The following is a 16,313-nucleotide window of genomic DNA, read 5'->3' on the forward strand; positions in this document are numbered from 1 at the left end:
AACTGGTCATGCTCGTGGAATGTCTTTTTAAGTGTTTTCTCATCATGACTTTGTGACCTTTATTAGCGACTCTTAATGTGTACAACATTGTAAATACCTTACTTAAAAAGTTCATAATGGATGGCTCATGTTGTGTGGGATGAAAAAAAATAGCTTTGTGTCAGAACAATACTGAGGTTGAGGTTCAGAGAGACTAAAACAAAAAAAAAGTCTATATCTCCCCCAGAGATATTTGTAGTATATTTAGTTTTGTGTTGTATAGAAAAGTCTCAAATGAAACCGTGGAGTTTTCCAACCTTTATTGAAACACTTGTTATGACAATTAAACATTAAAAAAAACATTAAAAAAGAAATTGTGAGTTCAAAATATAGTTGTATTTCATATTCATTAACTACGGTCAAGTGTACATATCATTTGATATAATTGAAGTTGATTTTTTTCCCCCAGTTTTGTTTGTTAAATTTGTTTTCGCAAGAGCTTAAAGAAATGCCTGTTCAAACTCCATGTCGTCGGTGGATTAGACACTGGCAAATAACTCGAACATTCTTGAGTACTTAAGAATGTTTTCTGACGTCCAAGTTAGCTGCACATTTTCTCACTCAAATACCAGACGTTTCACAATTAAAGCTAATCCACTTCCACAATAAAAATGGAAACGAAACCATTAAGAAATGAACCCATACATTTAGAAAATAAATTTAAACTCCGAATATGATGAACCCAGAGAATATGGTGTCATCGTCTTCATCAGCAAACAGCCCATTGAACAGCTCGCCTCCCACCACCTGCAGCCACACCTTGTCCCCTGCATCCAGATGCAACACAGCGCCCCCTGCTGCCTGGTCCTCGCTACTCTGGTAGTTGTCCATGGTGTGAATCATCTTCAGTCCATTCTTCACCAGAGCCACCTTGACATTTCTGGAGTAGACTGTGATGTGATAAGAGAAATAATACGCTCCAGACGCTGCACACGTGAATCTTCCTGTTTCTGGATCATAGTGGTTTTGTCGGTTGTAAATGATCCGCTCAAATTTAATGGGCACATTGGCAGGGGGCAGTTTTGACTGAGATGTGAGTCCCACAGAAAAGGCACTTTTAGCGATGAAAACTTCATCTCCTTTGTCACCTTTGTCACCCCTTTCTCCTCTGCTCCCCCTCTCTCCTCGATAACCAATGCTGCCCTTGTGACCTGGAATACCTATCTCTCCCTTTGGCCCAGGACGGCCAGGGGGTCCAAGTGGCCCCTGAATACCCCTGTCTCCTCTGAGGCCAACTTCCCCCTTTGCACCCTCTGGTCCAAAGGGCCCTGGATCTCCTTTATGTCCTTGGGGTCCAGGCAATCCAAGTTCGCCCTTTGCACCTTTCAGACCAATCAGTCCTTGGATACCTTGGGGTCCCATTTTCCCAGGAGGTCCACGCTCACCGTTATCTCCTCTTTTTCCTTTCAGGCCAGCAGGACCCTGCCCCCCTTTGAGTAAAAAGAATAAAATAATTGGTAATAAAAAGTATATTATAAAGTATAAACAGATATGTCTAGGATTGTTGGACAGGGAAATATTTGATACAACATAAACATAATAACCGCAGAAGTTCATGTTGGCTTGAAGGAAACACAGTGTTTGGTCATTGGTCCTGGTAACATCTGGTTGTCTGTGGGACAACCAGACATGGTTTAAGGCGACTTTAGCAGTGAGTCTTGGCCATTGCTAGTTCATTGCTTTGCTCCAGCACTCACTTAAATCTCATGACAGCACAAGTTGGAACGTCATAGTCTTCATATAGCTAATAATGTGATGACCTATTGAGGTCCAAACACATTATGAGGAGGCAACACAGAGTACTTGACTTACCAGGTTCTCCAGCAACTCCTTTAATGCCGTCCGTTCCTGGTGGTCCAACTAGACCTATGTCACCTTTACAAAGAATAATGATTCAAAAATGATGGTTCTTTTGATAATACAAACAACAGTAATACTTTAGAACAACGTACCTTTGTCACCTCTGTCCCCCGTGAGTCCGTCCCTCCCGTCTCTGCCTGGCGACCCATTATGTCCAGGGTCCCCCGGAATTCCAGGGTGTCCACAAACGCAGCCTTGAGTCTGAGTTGGCTCCTGCGCAACACACCTGATGGCCAACAGAAGAAGCCACAGAGAAACCATGAACCTCATTTTGCCTGGACTACCCATTCAGCGTGACAAGGTGCATGATCGAACCCTCATCATGTGACTTCCTCCTTCACAATTCACCTCTACACGTTGCATACTCTTCACTGTTTGACTGAATCATTATAGCCCCAGTTGTCTATCTGTCGTTCTATTGGTGGACAGACTTGGTGGTTCACTTATTGAGTTCATCCTGGTTAGTTACACTTCACCTGCCTTTAGAGCTAATGATAAAACGCCCGAGAGTCTGGGAGAGGATGCGAGAGCAACCCTGTGCCCAAGACCTTTACTTATTTGCCTGGTTTCAAACTGAAGATACCAATTACTCATAAACATCTTTAGATATCTTAACAGCCCTTTATATTTATGTGGCCTCATGAAGTCAAATATCCTGTAGAAACAAATATTTTATTTTGTATTTCTTTCTATTATTCAATAATAATATAGGGTTTTTAGTGTATTTATTGTATTTATTGTAGGGATTTATTGTCCCTCAAAAAGATAATATAAAGTATATAAAAAAAAGTAAAAAGTAAATATAAAAAAAAGTTTGGAAAAATAAGTACATATAAGTACATCTCTTTAAAAAATGCTCTATGGAGAACATTCAGGCAACTTTAATTTATTTCTACATAGAAAACAAAAATAGAGGTTCTACATTTATATAAAGAATAACACAAATATACCTCTGTATAGATATACAGTGGGTACGGAAAGTAATCAGAACCCTTACGATTTTTCACTCTTTGTTTCATTGCAGCCTTTCTTTAAAATAATTTAAGTTAATTTTTTCCCTCATTAATGTAAACTCAGCACCCTCTTGACAGAAAAAAACCCATAAATGTTGACATTTTTATTAAAAAAGAAAAACTGAAATATCACATGGTCAAGTATTCAGACCTTGCTCAGTATTGAGTAGAAGCACCTTTATAAGCTAGTACAGCCATGAGTCTTCTTGGAAATGACGCAACAAGTTTTTCACACCTGTATTTGGGGATCCTCTGCCTGGTCTTCTGGTATAAAACCACTGCATTGGAAGAAGTAGGCAAAGTTGGTTCTACAATCTTGTTATTCTTTGACGTGTGACGGGAATGTCCAACTAATAAAAGTGTCGTCAGAAGCTTTACATTCAATTCAAGTTCCCCTCGTAAGATGCTGGTTATGCTACTCAAGTTAATACATGCAAATTATCGTAGTTTTGAGTGGACACTGTAAAGCTTTTGACACTTTTGCAAAGGTCACGCCATTCCATAATGTTCAATGAGGAAACAAAACCTGTATTGACCTAATTGATTGAAGCCTGCTGCCTAAAGGCAGTTCAATCAAGGGCGGGAAGGTCAGCCACCGAGGTCATGAAGCAGATGACCCTTTCTGTGAATCAGATAACCTTAGGGTGTGTTCCAGCACATGAGTCTGGTGGTTCAGATAGTGATGAGTGTGGCGAGAATGGTGGTGTAAAACTGCACATGCGTAGATTAGGCCTCCTTCAGGTCTCCAGTGACGATCGTGTCCAAATGGCTGATTTGAAAGGTCAGGTGTGCCGTGGGAAAATATTCAATTTCACCTTGTTTTAAAAAATGAATTATCTGCAAATAATATGCCATTATCGAGTATCTTTGCTGTTGTAGGGACTGGGAGTGTAATCATGTAATACACTTCCATATCACTAGATTGTTATTGTAGGCTACAGAGTGTCATTTTAACACATTTTTGGCTGTTGGTGATTTTTTTCAATTAAAAGAAAGTGTACTGTGATGTCACTAAAAGGTTTTTTGTGATAGAACATGTATGCATTGCAGGGGGGTGGGGGTTTAATCTAGGAAATGAATTTTTCTAAATATTTAGTTAAAAAATATTATAGTATAAAGTAGCAACTAATAACTAAAACTAACTGTATGTTTCAAATGTTGAAGTCTTCCTCTCCAAGATGCAGTAAGTCTCTCATCATGCAACACGTCCTCACACCCGAGGCGTCATACCGTCCGTCACCTCTGCAGGATCGCGATTACTGTTGACAAACGTCACATAGATCGCTCATAATTGCAACTAAATAAAAAGAAAACATATGTCCATAAACGCAATCTCAATGAAAGATTCTATTTTTATAGAAAAGCGTACCGGATTATAAAGAGGATCAAGCGAAATAGCACATCCAGACATTATTTTACTCATTCATAAAACAATGTCAACATTATGGAGTTGAAACACCTAAAAATATACAATATAGTCACTTTTACAGGACCTTTTAAGCATGTATTAATCCGCGAGAGCCTCTTGACTTCCGCGATGCGTGAACAATCCAAGCTTCAAAATATACAAATGAAGCATTCTTTACCGATTTATGGTCGCCTTGTATCACCTCAAAATGGTTTGAGGTCGTTAAGCACAATCGGGGTAGAATCACAGTGTTGACATTAAACATTTCAAGTGCGCATCATAGTTTTACAATTACAGTAGCCAAATGACAACAGCGACACATCATGTCACGTTACCATGGCAACGACGAGTTAGGCGACGCGTCAAATGTTACCCAGATAGTTTGAATCCGACGTCGGGGAGTGCTCTGTATATTACTGGGTGACCCGGGTAGGCTAAAACCGACGTTTTTGTCCCCCCTGTAACGTCACCTTAGGGAGGGAATTGCACAGCGTCGGACGGTATGACGCCTCGGATGTAAAGGCGTGTTGCATCATGACCATGTTTTGAATTTTACTTTATAAAGTTTCTCCCCGTCTGAAATCTTGGCGAACAAGAGGTTACAAAAGCCGAGTCCATTATGACGCAATAATGGCTTCACTCCTCCAGCCAGCTGTAATCACGCCCCGCTTCGTTCATACAACGAGTCTCTTGGAGGTGGAGACTTCTGGGATTAATGACATGAAGTGACAAACTTGATGCTTGACCAATCACAGCAGAGTGGGCGTGGTTATGGTAAATAAGATTTAATCTCCAGAACAAAAAAACAGTTTTCAGTGGGCGGAGCTTAAGATCATTTTAATGAAGATTTTTGTACAAAGAGACACATACTGATGATACAATAGTCTCAATAGAGTCCAAGATCAATTTAAGAGTTGACCTTTAAGGAAATGTATTTTTTAATGAATATGTCAGAGTATAATGCTATATGTGACTTTCCACATGGAGAATGGAGAATTTGTGCTCAGTAAATTCTACTAAAGTTCTCAATTTATATTTTCATTTTCATTTGGAACATGCAAGTTATTTATAATTCCAAGGTCTCATTAAACGAAAGAGACACAAAAGGCAAAGGTTATGTACAGAAACTAACAACTAACAACATTTAAAATTATTTTGGTTTAACTGTATTCCATGCATCAGTTTATAAAATAATCCTGTTTGACTGGAACAGGTAAAAGGGCTTTCGCTATAAAATCTGCTTGAATATTTATGCTCTGTCAGACGTTAATTTGACAAACACAGAAGCACCGGAAGGTCACTTCCAAGGTCAGCATCAGCATGGCTGACTAGAGGTGACCCAGGAGTCTGTCGGTGAGGCTGCTGATCACTATGCTGCCGTGCTCTTTATTAGATTGCTTACAGTGAGGGGGGGAGCAGAGAGGAAGGAGGCGAGGGTGAGGCTGAAACATAAAACCAAGATAAGAAAAAAAGAACTTCCGATGTAACCGACTCGCCCTTTCTTGTCCATGGAGATAGTGCACAGGGAACCGCACAGACACACACAGTGATGTTTTATTTCATTTTATTTTCAACAGGCCTCCAGATAAAACGCATTTGCTAAAAATTATAATAAAAAAAGACCTGAATGACACGTGACTTACACATTGACTTTATTTTAGGAACAAGTCTCCATTAAGTCAGGCACAACAGAAGGCCATCCGTGGGCGTCATGGCAACACAGACACAGTTTCAAAAGAAAGTGCTTGTAGGTTTAAAATGCTAATGCTAATGCTAAATAGCTTATTGGGTTCGCACACGGATGACAGATGTTCCAGACACTGATATGTTACTCTATAATTCTTCAGCTATCCATCATGTTCTCATTGGGCTGTAAACAAGGGACACCCTGGAAAGTTCCACAGCCAAACACGGTAAATAGGCAAACACTTACGCACAATTATGAGACAAAATTAGAACTGTGCAGTTACGAAGGAAAACCACACACGACCGGTGAGCGAGAGATACTTTATGCTAGTCTCTTGCTGTTGAGCAACAGCATCAACCATCACCTATTCTGCTGCTTTATTAGTGTTGAATTATTGACAAGTAAGATTTTGTCAAACAATTTCTTGATTTGCATTTTATGACCTGTAATGTTGATTGTGTGTCTCAATTGTCACATGCTACATGTACTAGTGAAAAGGATGGTTTTAGGACTAAAGGGAAGAATGTTTAAAGAATTTGACATCATTTATCAAGAGAGAAAGCAGCAGTTCCAGGGAGGTTAGCACAGCAAGAAGTTGCGGCTACACTTTGACACGTTAGTACAATACAAGTTGTGGAAGTCGGGAAAGAGCCTCTACATGATCTGACGATGCATACCATAGCCCGTCATTCCCGACTGAGAAGCCCCTCGGTTGCTGCCCATCTGCAGGCTGATCTGACTCTGGCCTTGACGCAGCTGCTCGGCGGTGAACTCGCGACGATATCCCTGCGCCTTCCTACGCGGCAAGAAGAGAGATGAGTCAAAAAGATAATTCTATCTCATTAAGTTGTTACAATGAAAGTGTTGAATTACTTGTGGAACCAGTCTCTGTCGCCTTTGTAGTGCCCGTCGTCTTTCGTGACAGCCACACTCCCCAGAGCCATGAGGGTTCTCTGCACGGCGGCCATGTCCTTCCCTACACACAACAAAGACCCATAGAATCAACATGAATTGAGAAGTAGAAACGGGCAGATTCAAGACCGACAGCTCACCCTCCCACAGGTCCACGGTCTGGAAGATATCAGTCGTTGTCACGCCGTATGCTTCTGCTGCGTGTAGGAACTGAGAGATCTTCTCCATCTGTTTGAAGGCCATCTGAGTCTCCACGATCTTCTTGACGGGCTCCTTCCCTCGTGGATAGAGGCTGTTGATGAGTCTGCACAGAATCTGAGACACATTGATGTGATGAGTCGTCAGGATGAGGATCAAATGCTAGTACAGAGTGTTGGGTCAGTGAAATAGGTCGCAAGATACATGATACAAGATACATGTTGGTTTCTTTAGGGGTTGTTTAGATACCTTGGTTAACACACACAGTGGTGTGATAATGTGATGATCAGCGTTTTTTTTTGTTTGTTGGCAGCATTATTTTAATAAGCAATAGAAAAAGTAAACCAGACCAGACAATCAGACATTTTTATTATTAAATAAAATCAATGTGTCTTTATTAATATTGATGGATCTCTAGGCTGAGGCTCTTCCCGAGAACATGGTGGTTCATGTTGTGTGTCACTCACACGACCACTGTGTCCGAAATAAAGGAGTTTCATATAATATATCTTATTTAATGAAGGTTCTCTTTCCTGATCTTTTTGTAACAGGTCAGCCTTGTCTCTCTGCTGTCCTACTCGTGCTACTAAAACCAGCTTGAGATCAATGTCTGGTGCTCTGCTGCAACTGTTGCACACACTTATATCACTTCGATCTGGTCTTCGATGTACCTCCTTGAAAAGACTCTGAGGAAAGTAATATCTGATAAAGCTTGTGCTAAACTACGCTAACATGACTCTTGTTTGTGCTGAAACTCAAAAGTAAAACTCTACATCAAAAGCTCAAATATCCAAACGTATTCAGCTCTCAAGCCTCGCTGGTCAAAGCACCAACTTGCACTTTAAATAATTCAGCTGTACATTCTATTTCGAGTTTGAAGGTGCAGCCGAAGACTTACTGTTCCGTCCATCAGCCAGCTCTGGAAGCTCTCTCGGCCCGGTTGCGGTCTGTCCAGGCCTCCTCCACACTGACCGATGATCCAGTCCACCAGGCGCTGCTCCAGGTCGCTGTCGTACTTCTGCTCGATCTTCTCCTGCACCTCTCGGCTCAATCCGTAACTGGGCCCCCTGTTCGCCATGTCGGTAGCCCCAAAAACTCACAGCCTTCGGAGGAAGATGAGGCAACGTGTGATTTAAGGGGAAATACAGGGAACGAATAATTATATTAAAACCAAAAAAAGGGTTTTGATTTTCATCTTCATCAGGTTTTTAAATATATAGACCTTTAAATACTTTCTGCTCCTATGACACCTACCTCTGTTTTGTTGAATCTGTCTTTGCTCTTGACTTGTATGCCTTAAGCTTCTGTGATGATGTAAGACTGTTCATAAAGACTATAAAGGTAAACTGTTCACGTGTGTATTCTGGAGACTATAAAGGCAACCCATTTTTTTTTTAATTCTTAGTATTTTGTTGTGTTTGATTAACTTGTTTAAATATTACTTTTGTAACTACATTTGCGATCACTATAACTTAGTTATTGAAAGAAAAAAAAAAAAAAGGAAAACTGAGTCTGCAGTGTGTCCAGAAAAAAGGGTGTGGTCGCTGACCCTACCCTCGCATTACCATGGCAACATCCAAACCTGTTTCCGGCAGTGTGTGTGGCGTCAAACTATCATCTTCGTCACAGTGTTTTATCTTCACTCGTTCACTATCTTGTTGTGTTTGATTAACTTGTTTAAATATTACTTTTGTAACTACATTTGCGATCACTATAACTTAGTTATTGAAAGAAAAAAAAAAAAAAGGAAAACTGAGTCTGCAGTGTGTCCAGAAAAAAGGGTGTGGTCGCTGACCCTACCCTCGCATTACCATGGCAACATCCAAACCTGTTTCCGGCAGTGTGTGTGGCGTCAAACTATCATCTTCGTCACAGTGTTTTATCTTCACTCGTTCACAAAGAGTTGGAAAAGCAGCGCGAGGACAGAGCTATATTTAGACTGCACGACACTTTAAATGACTTACGTCAGTGGTTTCTGCGACAATTCTTCTAGTAAGGTTCACACAAAAATAAAAAGCACGTGGTTTCAAAGACTCCGTGGATGACTGAAGTGAATGGTAAGTGTTGATAAAGATGTGACACAGCATCGTGAGGATGGATGCGAGAGTGTACTCACTGCAGCTCGTCCGGTCCTCCTGTCAGTTGCGCGGGCAGGACTGAGGAGGCTGAAGTGCTGAAGCATCCATCGGGCCAGGATGTCCCGGTCGGGAGGGGCGACTCTCTCTTTTATACCCCCGCTGCTCCAGGAGGGGTCCTCACATCCACATCTCTGTGTGTTTTTTTTTTTTACCCGACCTCGAATTCCGAGCCTCTGGTTCTTGTGTTTCAACCATTCATGTCCCACCACTTAGTTTCCTTTTACAAGATCCTGGCTGGAGAGCATGGTTGCTGGACATCTGTCATCTATCATGGAGATCTTGACCTTCTGTTAATGACTCATGGGTGAGAGCTGCAGTCCAGGGTCAGTCATGTGCAGGTGATGACAACAAAACTACATTTATGAGCAATACACAAATATGCATTATAGCTGCAACTTCTCAGTGTATCTTCACTTAAGCAAACATCTCTCTGGTGCGAGTGGCTTCATTTTCTTATTGAAATATTTGAGTTGCATGGTTACTCGTCCACCTCTTCATTTATGTGATTCACTTGAGGCTTGCGGTGAAGAATTCAGAGAGCCTGGAGTAAACCTGCGTTAACTACGAGACACCTGCCTGGCGTGTTTAAGTTTCTATCGTCTAAAAGTATAGTATGTGAGGTAAGACCTTGAGAGACTTGAAGTCGAGGCAGTGTCTGTAAAAGACAAGTGAAGAACAACTAGCCATCTTCCTCTCACAGTTTTGATATGTGTCTGAAATCTGACTCTGGACTACAATATACTTGGAAACCTGAACCTTTCATACAAGCAAAAGACAAATTTAGATGCTATGAAGATAAAAATGTGATTTCAAACATACAAAAGAACGTTAAAAATCATATTTTCGAGAAGAACACCAAAACAAAATCGCATTTCATCTTGGAAGATGAAGGTAATTCCAGCGGGTGAATAAAATTTTAGATGCACTAGTTGTTGCGGATGTCAAATGAAAACAGATTTATGAACCGTGAATGTATTTCCTGAAGGTCTCATCAGTTTGTATAATTGTATAAGAAGTCTTGAACTCGTTCCAGGGCGCAAGGGAATATTTCAAACAAAGGTCAGCTCAGCAATCCAGTGGACTTGAGTCACTGGTTAGTTCCGGACCGTTAAACGACGACCAGCGAGTGACCGATTTCAAGTTAATAATCAACAGCGTTACTCCACCGAGGAGACGTGTGAGAGCGTTACTGCAAATGAGCCTGAAGCCTTCAAACATGGACGTGCAGGGACATAAACTTGACCAAATGTCAGCCCATTTTTCTTTCAAATCCTTTATTGTCCTTTATAAAATAATTGTCACCTCACAGAGACTTTGTTCAGGTGGACAGTCATGATTAAAGGTTGTGGTAACAGTGTGTGATCGACATCTAGTGTGAAGAGGTTTTCTTGGCTAAAACGGTGGCAGGTGACCTAAAAAGGCACAGGAGAGCTATGCATGTAGGTGAAGAGTGAAGAGATGGGCAGCAGCAAAGGTGGACCTGAACGGGTCACCAACAGAACACACAGTATGTGAAGGACATACAGAAAAAAAACTGTAGTTTTTAGGGCTCAACTAGAAGGAAGACTCATAATCAGAAGCTACAGTGAAACAACAGTGAAAATAGAAACGGGGAAATGGAGATATTTGGCAGAGAAACACGATTGGTGCTTTTGGGCGTTATCTAGCCAGTAAACAGGCTCATTTTCAGACTCTTTCTTTGCCTTCTCCTCCCACTCAGACCGTGTTAGTCATGGTGGTCAGCTTGTCGATCAGATCGTCAATGGTGTAAACCATGAGCTTGATGTCATCCTTCTCGGACATGCGGTGCTGGCCGTGTCTCCGCAGGATGACGTCCACGTCGGGGCTGAGGATGCGCTCGGCCACCTGCATGGAGATGTGCCAGGGGACGTCTTCGTCCTTCAGCCCGTGGATGAGACGTACAGGGCAGGTGATGGGAATGGGACTGCGCAGAAGACAGTGGTTCTCAGCCTCATTCAGAAAGTCCATGCTAAACTTGTAGAGGCCCTCATCTGAGTGTTTGGTGGGCAAAGACCACTCCCCCTTCTCTTCAAACTCCTTTCTTGCCTGGATACATAAAACAAAAAGCAAATCATTTCTACTGTCTATATTACACCACAATCAAAATTAACAATATTACATCATAAATCAAATGTATTGAACGATAACTAGTGGCTTATTGTTTATGAGCTATACATTGGTGTATCAAACATTGTATTAACTGCTTTCCAAAATCCAACACATAGTCGGTGGTCTCACCTCAAGAGAAAGAGACTTGAATGATGTGACAATGTGATCAGTGGCAGTGGAGATGCCGACGAGGGCCGCGGTCTTCTCCGGTCGTGCGATGGCGGCGAGCAGCATGAGCCAGCCACCAATACTTGAGCCCACCATGATCTGTGAGGAGGTCCAGGATTAGAGACTTTGGTTATAGAAGATTGGTTGGTAATCTGAAAGCCTGCCATGTGCTGTACATGTTGCGCAATTTCAGGGAAGCGAGAACACAAAAATACAAAAAAAACTATATTTTTGCCATAATGTGGGCAAACAGCGCCACCTGCCGCAGACGCCATGTTACAACATGAAGCAATAATTACCATTGATTTAATCGAACAGCATTTGAGAGAGCGTTACTGTAGAGCTTTTTTTTTAAACGTTTGATATTTCCAAACATGTGCACCAAGATGTATTTTAAGAAAGATTGGAAACAAAAAGTTTTTTAAGTTTACTTCACTCAAAAACGCCACTTGAAACATGTCATGGTTCATGCAAACTCTTGTACAGACTAAGCCAGCCATGGGTCAGTGCCATCATCATCATTATTATTATTATTATTATTATTATCATTATTATTTTAACATTAATAGTGAAGAAAACTATTTTCTAATAATTTAGCTTATAGTTTTGCATCTCTCAGAGATGAGCCCATATTCACCAGTAAAAAAGAAAGAAAGAAATGGAATCAATTGATGATTGTAGCTTTTTTTCAAATGTTGCCAAAAATCCTAACTGGCAGCAGTTATACTGTTGTGGCCTTAGACAACAGTTGCAGTTCACAATGTAGTCCATTAGGTAATTAAATTGTCCATCTCTGGACAAGACGAAATCAAACATTCAATCTTCATAGCAAGTTTGGAGAGAGAAGACTCAAAAGCATGCAGACTTTCCAAGAATCAACCTCAAACAATGTTGGCTCAAGTGCAGGAGCAGAGTCTGTTTCAAATCAACAGCATGGTTGTGCAATATCACGAGCGTGTGTGTGCGAGTCAAACAAGAGAAGCCAGAACACTAGCAAAGTGGCACATGGATTTCACTGAGTCAGTCATATTAAAGTGACACTCACCTGGGGACCTTCAGCTAACTCATCCAAGACAAACAGAACATCTTTCTTCCAGGTACCAATAGTTCCCTCCGATAACACTCCCTCTGACGCTCCATGTCCTGTGTAGTCAAACCTGGTGACACATTTAATATCAAATCGCAAGAACACACTGGTCACAAAAAAACATATTACCTGGTGAAGACAAACGTAATCAGTAATACTCTATTTAGCAACCTAATACACATAATGGAAGCTGCAATATTATGTATGGGGTTTGCTGCAACTACAGTTGATTATAAATGGCTAAATGTCAAAGGAAAATTGTACCATGAACTATTGAGTCAATTTGGGAATACAGGGTTCGAATTTAACCGCGGCACTTGCTGTGACCTCCTCCAGACTAAACCTGTCGATGTTGTTTATGTGAGTGTTTATTTTGATTCACGGCAGTCAGCAGCCAAGTCTGTAACATACGTGGATTTGTATACTTTTTGTAAACATTTAATATACAAGCCGCTTATGAAAACGATAATATTGATAGAATGATTATTGCATGACGTTTTATATATTTGTTCACAATTCCCTCTACAATATATCTATCTATCTATCTATCTATCTATCTATCTATCTATCTATCTATCTGTGTGTGTGTGTGTGTGTGTGTGTGTGTGTGTGTGTGTATGTATATATATATATATATATATATATATATATATATATATATATATTAACGTAGTATATGTTTAGTGATTAACAAAATCTCATTACTCATTTTACTTTTACATATAATCTAGTCATTTATTATCATGTTCTTGTAATTCTAATTACTTAAACATGTATGCCAGGTGCTTATTTATTCAAAGCCTTTTATTTAAGTTCGTCAATATTTGTTATAATACAGATTTGTTATAAACAAATAATTAATAGCAGTAGAAGCCCAAGATGTTAATGCAAAGCTGATATGTTAAAACTAATAACATTATGTTTTCAATAGGTGTTTACAAGAGCATGATATATATATATATATGTATTTGCCTGGTGCCCCTACTTCGAAATAATAGTTTGCCTTGGTGCCCTAATGCTCTGCAACACTTGCCTTGACCTTAAAAAGTTTAAATTCGAAGCCTGGGAATATAACTTTCTGTCTTTGCTGATCTTATGGATACAGTTTGGTTGAGGACAATTTGTTTTGTTATTTTTGGTGGATGTATTTAAATATAGGCTCCTTCCCAACCGTTTTCCTTGTTGGGCTTGACAGAGTCATCAGATCTAAACATGGGATATGATGGAATGCTATAATCGCCAAGTTCCTATAGATCTTTCTCCTCTAGTCATTCCTGCCAGCCCGGTCCATCCATTATTGTTGTCCTAGTTTGTTTAGTTTGATGCTATAGAGTTTAAGTACTACGTTAAGGTGTGTTTGACAGGCATACCTGAGGCATGAGTGGCCCAGCGACCTGCAGAACTCCTCCAGTGCCTCGGCCTTCTGGCCGTTCATGTTGGATGCATAGCCGGGGAGGAAGAGCACACCTGGACTCTTGCCCTTCACTTTCCTGTAGGCCAGCTTTGGAAGGTCTGGTCGCGAAGCATACTGAACTGTGGACTTGTGTCTCTTGCTCCCTGGTATTCACAATGCAAAGTTTAGTGGGAGATTTTGTTATCAAAATAGTCCCCAAAAAAATACATTTTAAATAAACCAACAGAGAGACAGTCGACAAGTGTTTGTCAATCTAAGCATACAAATAAAAAACAAACAAAAAACAAGAGGTCGAGTTTTAGAAAAAAACTATCGCTTATATTATATTTAGTTGACATGATAACAAAGAATGGAGATTTTAAGTTCCAAATAGAGCTATTTGTTTCGTAATTTGTATACATTTAAGCAGAAGTGGACACTTATATGAGCCTCAATTTTAAAGACGTCTAGTAAATAAACGCCACACCCCCCCAAATACCTTTAAATCCCGTTACACGACATATTTTTTAAAATTGGTTGATAACTCTGAAAACCCTTAAGCTGAACCAACCTTCTACGCGTGTTAAAGAGGCGGGAGAGCGTTGACTTTTACTTAAAATCTGTGAAAGTCCTCTGCGGCAAGACCTCAGCGCCACGGCCGCCATACTGCTCCAAGACTCACTGCGGAAATCTCGCGAGGACACGCCACGAGAATACGTAGTTTGACGTCAAATCTGCGTTAAGAGTATTGGAATTGTACTTTTTGTGTTTTTGTTTTATATGCAAGCCCAGTGCGTTCTTTTAAATAACTGCTGAAATTGTAACACTTGTGTATTTTAAACGATTACTGTCATGCAATATGTATAAAATTAGCTTGTATTTGTTCATACGTAAATCATATTCGATTGGTGTAGGTGGAAAAAAATGGGCTGTAATAATAATAATAAGAATAAGAATAAGAATAACTCCTGTACTAGTACTGTCGTAGGTGATGGGTACTGCAAGTTGCAGACGTAGTAATAACTATTCCACTATTACTACTATCCACGCTTAGTTGAAGTATTTAGAGGTGGTAATTGGGGACATACTGTGTATTATTCATTACAACTTGTAGTGAGAGTTGAGCAGCTAAATAACTCGTTTCTGAGACCACTTGATTAATAACCTTATTATTTAAATAAATATACAATTTAAAAAAGGCAAACACAACCAGTAGGAACAGAAATAGCTGCTGGGATTCTATCAACTAAACTGGAAAAAACATGCTGTCTTGGGGCCAACACTAGCAGTTGTTTCAGTTATTGTGAAGTATTGTTGTGGTGGCAGTTGTCTGGACATCGAAGAAGAAAGAACATTTGGGACAAATGATTTAAAAAAATGTATTTTGGAGGTAAAGAAGATGATGGAGTCCTGGCAGTTACATCTATTAGCAGATTCAGTAGATAAAGTATGTTAATAATAATTGAAAATGTGAATCAGTCCGTCATAAAAGAAAAAAAAACTACTTTACCAATAAAGTATGATCTCTTTTAGTTAAATTGCTCTCCTTCCTAATTAAAAATAAAATAAAAATAAATAAAAATAATATAATACAGTCTAAAATGTATTAGAACTAATCCTTTCTCTCTTTCTGTTAAAGTATTGTGCCCTGTGGCCCTGAGGCTAGATTTATTTATGTTACACTCCAGGCAGTCAATAGATATACTGTATATATATAAAAAATGTTATCTGATTTGAGTTTTAAACTATCTTTTTCCAAAGTATTAATAAATAAAGATGTGCTTTTTTTTAAGTATGTATTTACTCACGTTATTAAGTTGCATGTTTAACTATTTCGTTTATTTAGACTTTAGTATTCTTATGTGTTTGATTAAGTTGCATGTTTAACTATTTCGTTTATTTAGACTTTAGTATTCTTATGTGTTTGATTAAGTTGCATGTTTAACTATTTCGTTTATTTCAACTTTAGTATTCTTATGTTTTTGATTAAGTTGCATGTTTAACTATTTCGTTTATTTATACTTTAGTATTCTTATGTTTTTGATTAAGTTGCATGTTTAACTATTTCGTTTATTTATACTTTAGTATTCTTATGTGTTTGATTAAGTTGCATGTTTAACTTTTTTTTTTATACTTTAGTATTCTTATGTTTTTGATTAAGTTGCATGTTTAACTATTTCGTTTATTTATACTTTAGTATTCTTATGTTTTTGATTAAGTTGCATGTTTAACTATTTCGTTTATTTATACTTTAGTATTCTTATGTTTTTGATTAAGTTG

General features: G+C 39.4%; 3 protein-coding genes across 5 annotated transcripts; all 3 read right to left on the bottom strand.

Moving 5' to 3' along the window:
* Nucleotides 1-285: 285 nt before the first annotated feature.
* c1qtnf9 (C1q and TNF related 9) lies at nt 286-2,205 on the bottom strand. Its single transcript, XM_087788907.1, has 3 exons — nt 1,992-2,205; nt 1,852-1,914; nt 286-1,469 (listed from the first exon to the last, which is right to left on the bottom strand). Exons 1-3 carry the CDS (start codon nt 2,185-2,187, stop codon nt 700-702), a joined length of 1,029 nt encoding a protein of 342 aa, XP_087645033.1. The 5' UTR covers nt 2,188-2,205; the 3' UTR covers nt 286-699.
* Nucleotides 2,206-5,867: 3,662 nt separating this feature from the next.
* On the bottom strand, nt 5,868-9,302 carry tagln3b (transgelin 3b). Of its 3 annotated transcripts, none has more exons than XM_087788910.1 (5): nt 9,234-9,302; nt 8,016-8,220; nt 7,060-7,234; nt 6,881-6,983; nt 5,868-6,803 (listed from the first exon to the last, which is right to left on the bottom strand). In XM_087788910.1, exons 2-5 carry the CDS (start codon nt 8,193-8,195, stop codon nt 6,662-6,664), a joined length of 600 nt encoding a protein of 199 aa, XP_087645036.1. In that variant the 5' UTR covers nt 8,196-8,220; nt 9,234-9,302; the 3' UTR covers nt 5,868-6,661. The 3 variants fall into 3 exon arrangements, with proteins under 3 accessions (XP_087645036.1, XP_087645037.1, XP_087645034.1); XM_087788911.1 differs by lacking the exon at nt 9,234-9,302 and adding an exon at nt 8,372-8,389; XM_087788908.1 differs by lacking the exon at nt 9,234-9,302 and having other exon boundaries at nt 8,016-8,334.
* A 1,210-nt stretch (nt 9,303-10,512) lies between these two features.
* On the bottom strand, nt 10,513-14,726 carry abhd10b (abhydrolase domain containing 10, depalmitoylase b). Its single transcript, XM_087788912.1, has 5 exons — nt 14,605-14,726; nt 14,011-14,197; nt 12,599-12,710; nt 11,515-11,652; nt 10,513-11,322 (listed from the first exon to the last, which is right to left on the bottom strand). The coding sequence occupies exons 1-5, from the start codon at nt 14,696-14,698 to the stop codon at nt 10,972-10,974; spliced, it is 882 nt and encodes a 293-aa protein (XP_087645038.1). The 5' UTR covers nt 14,699-14,726; the 3' UTR covers nt 10,513-10,971.
* Between the last annotated feature and the right edge of the window lie 1,587 nt (nt 14,727-16,313).

Source organism: Callionymus lyra, chromosome 4 (genome assembly GCF_982586985.1).
Source record: "Callionymus lyra chromosome 4, fCalLyr1.hap1.1, whole genome shotgun sequence".
In the NCBI taxonomy this organism is placed as follows: domain Eukaryota; kingdom Metazoa; phylum Chordata; class Actinopteri; order Syngnathiformes; family Callionymidae; genus Callionymus; species Callionymus lyra.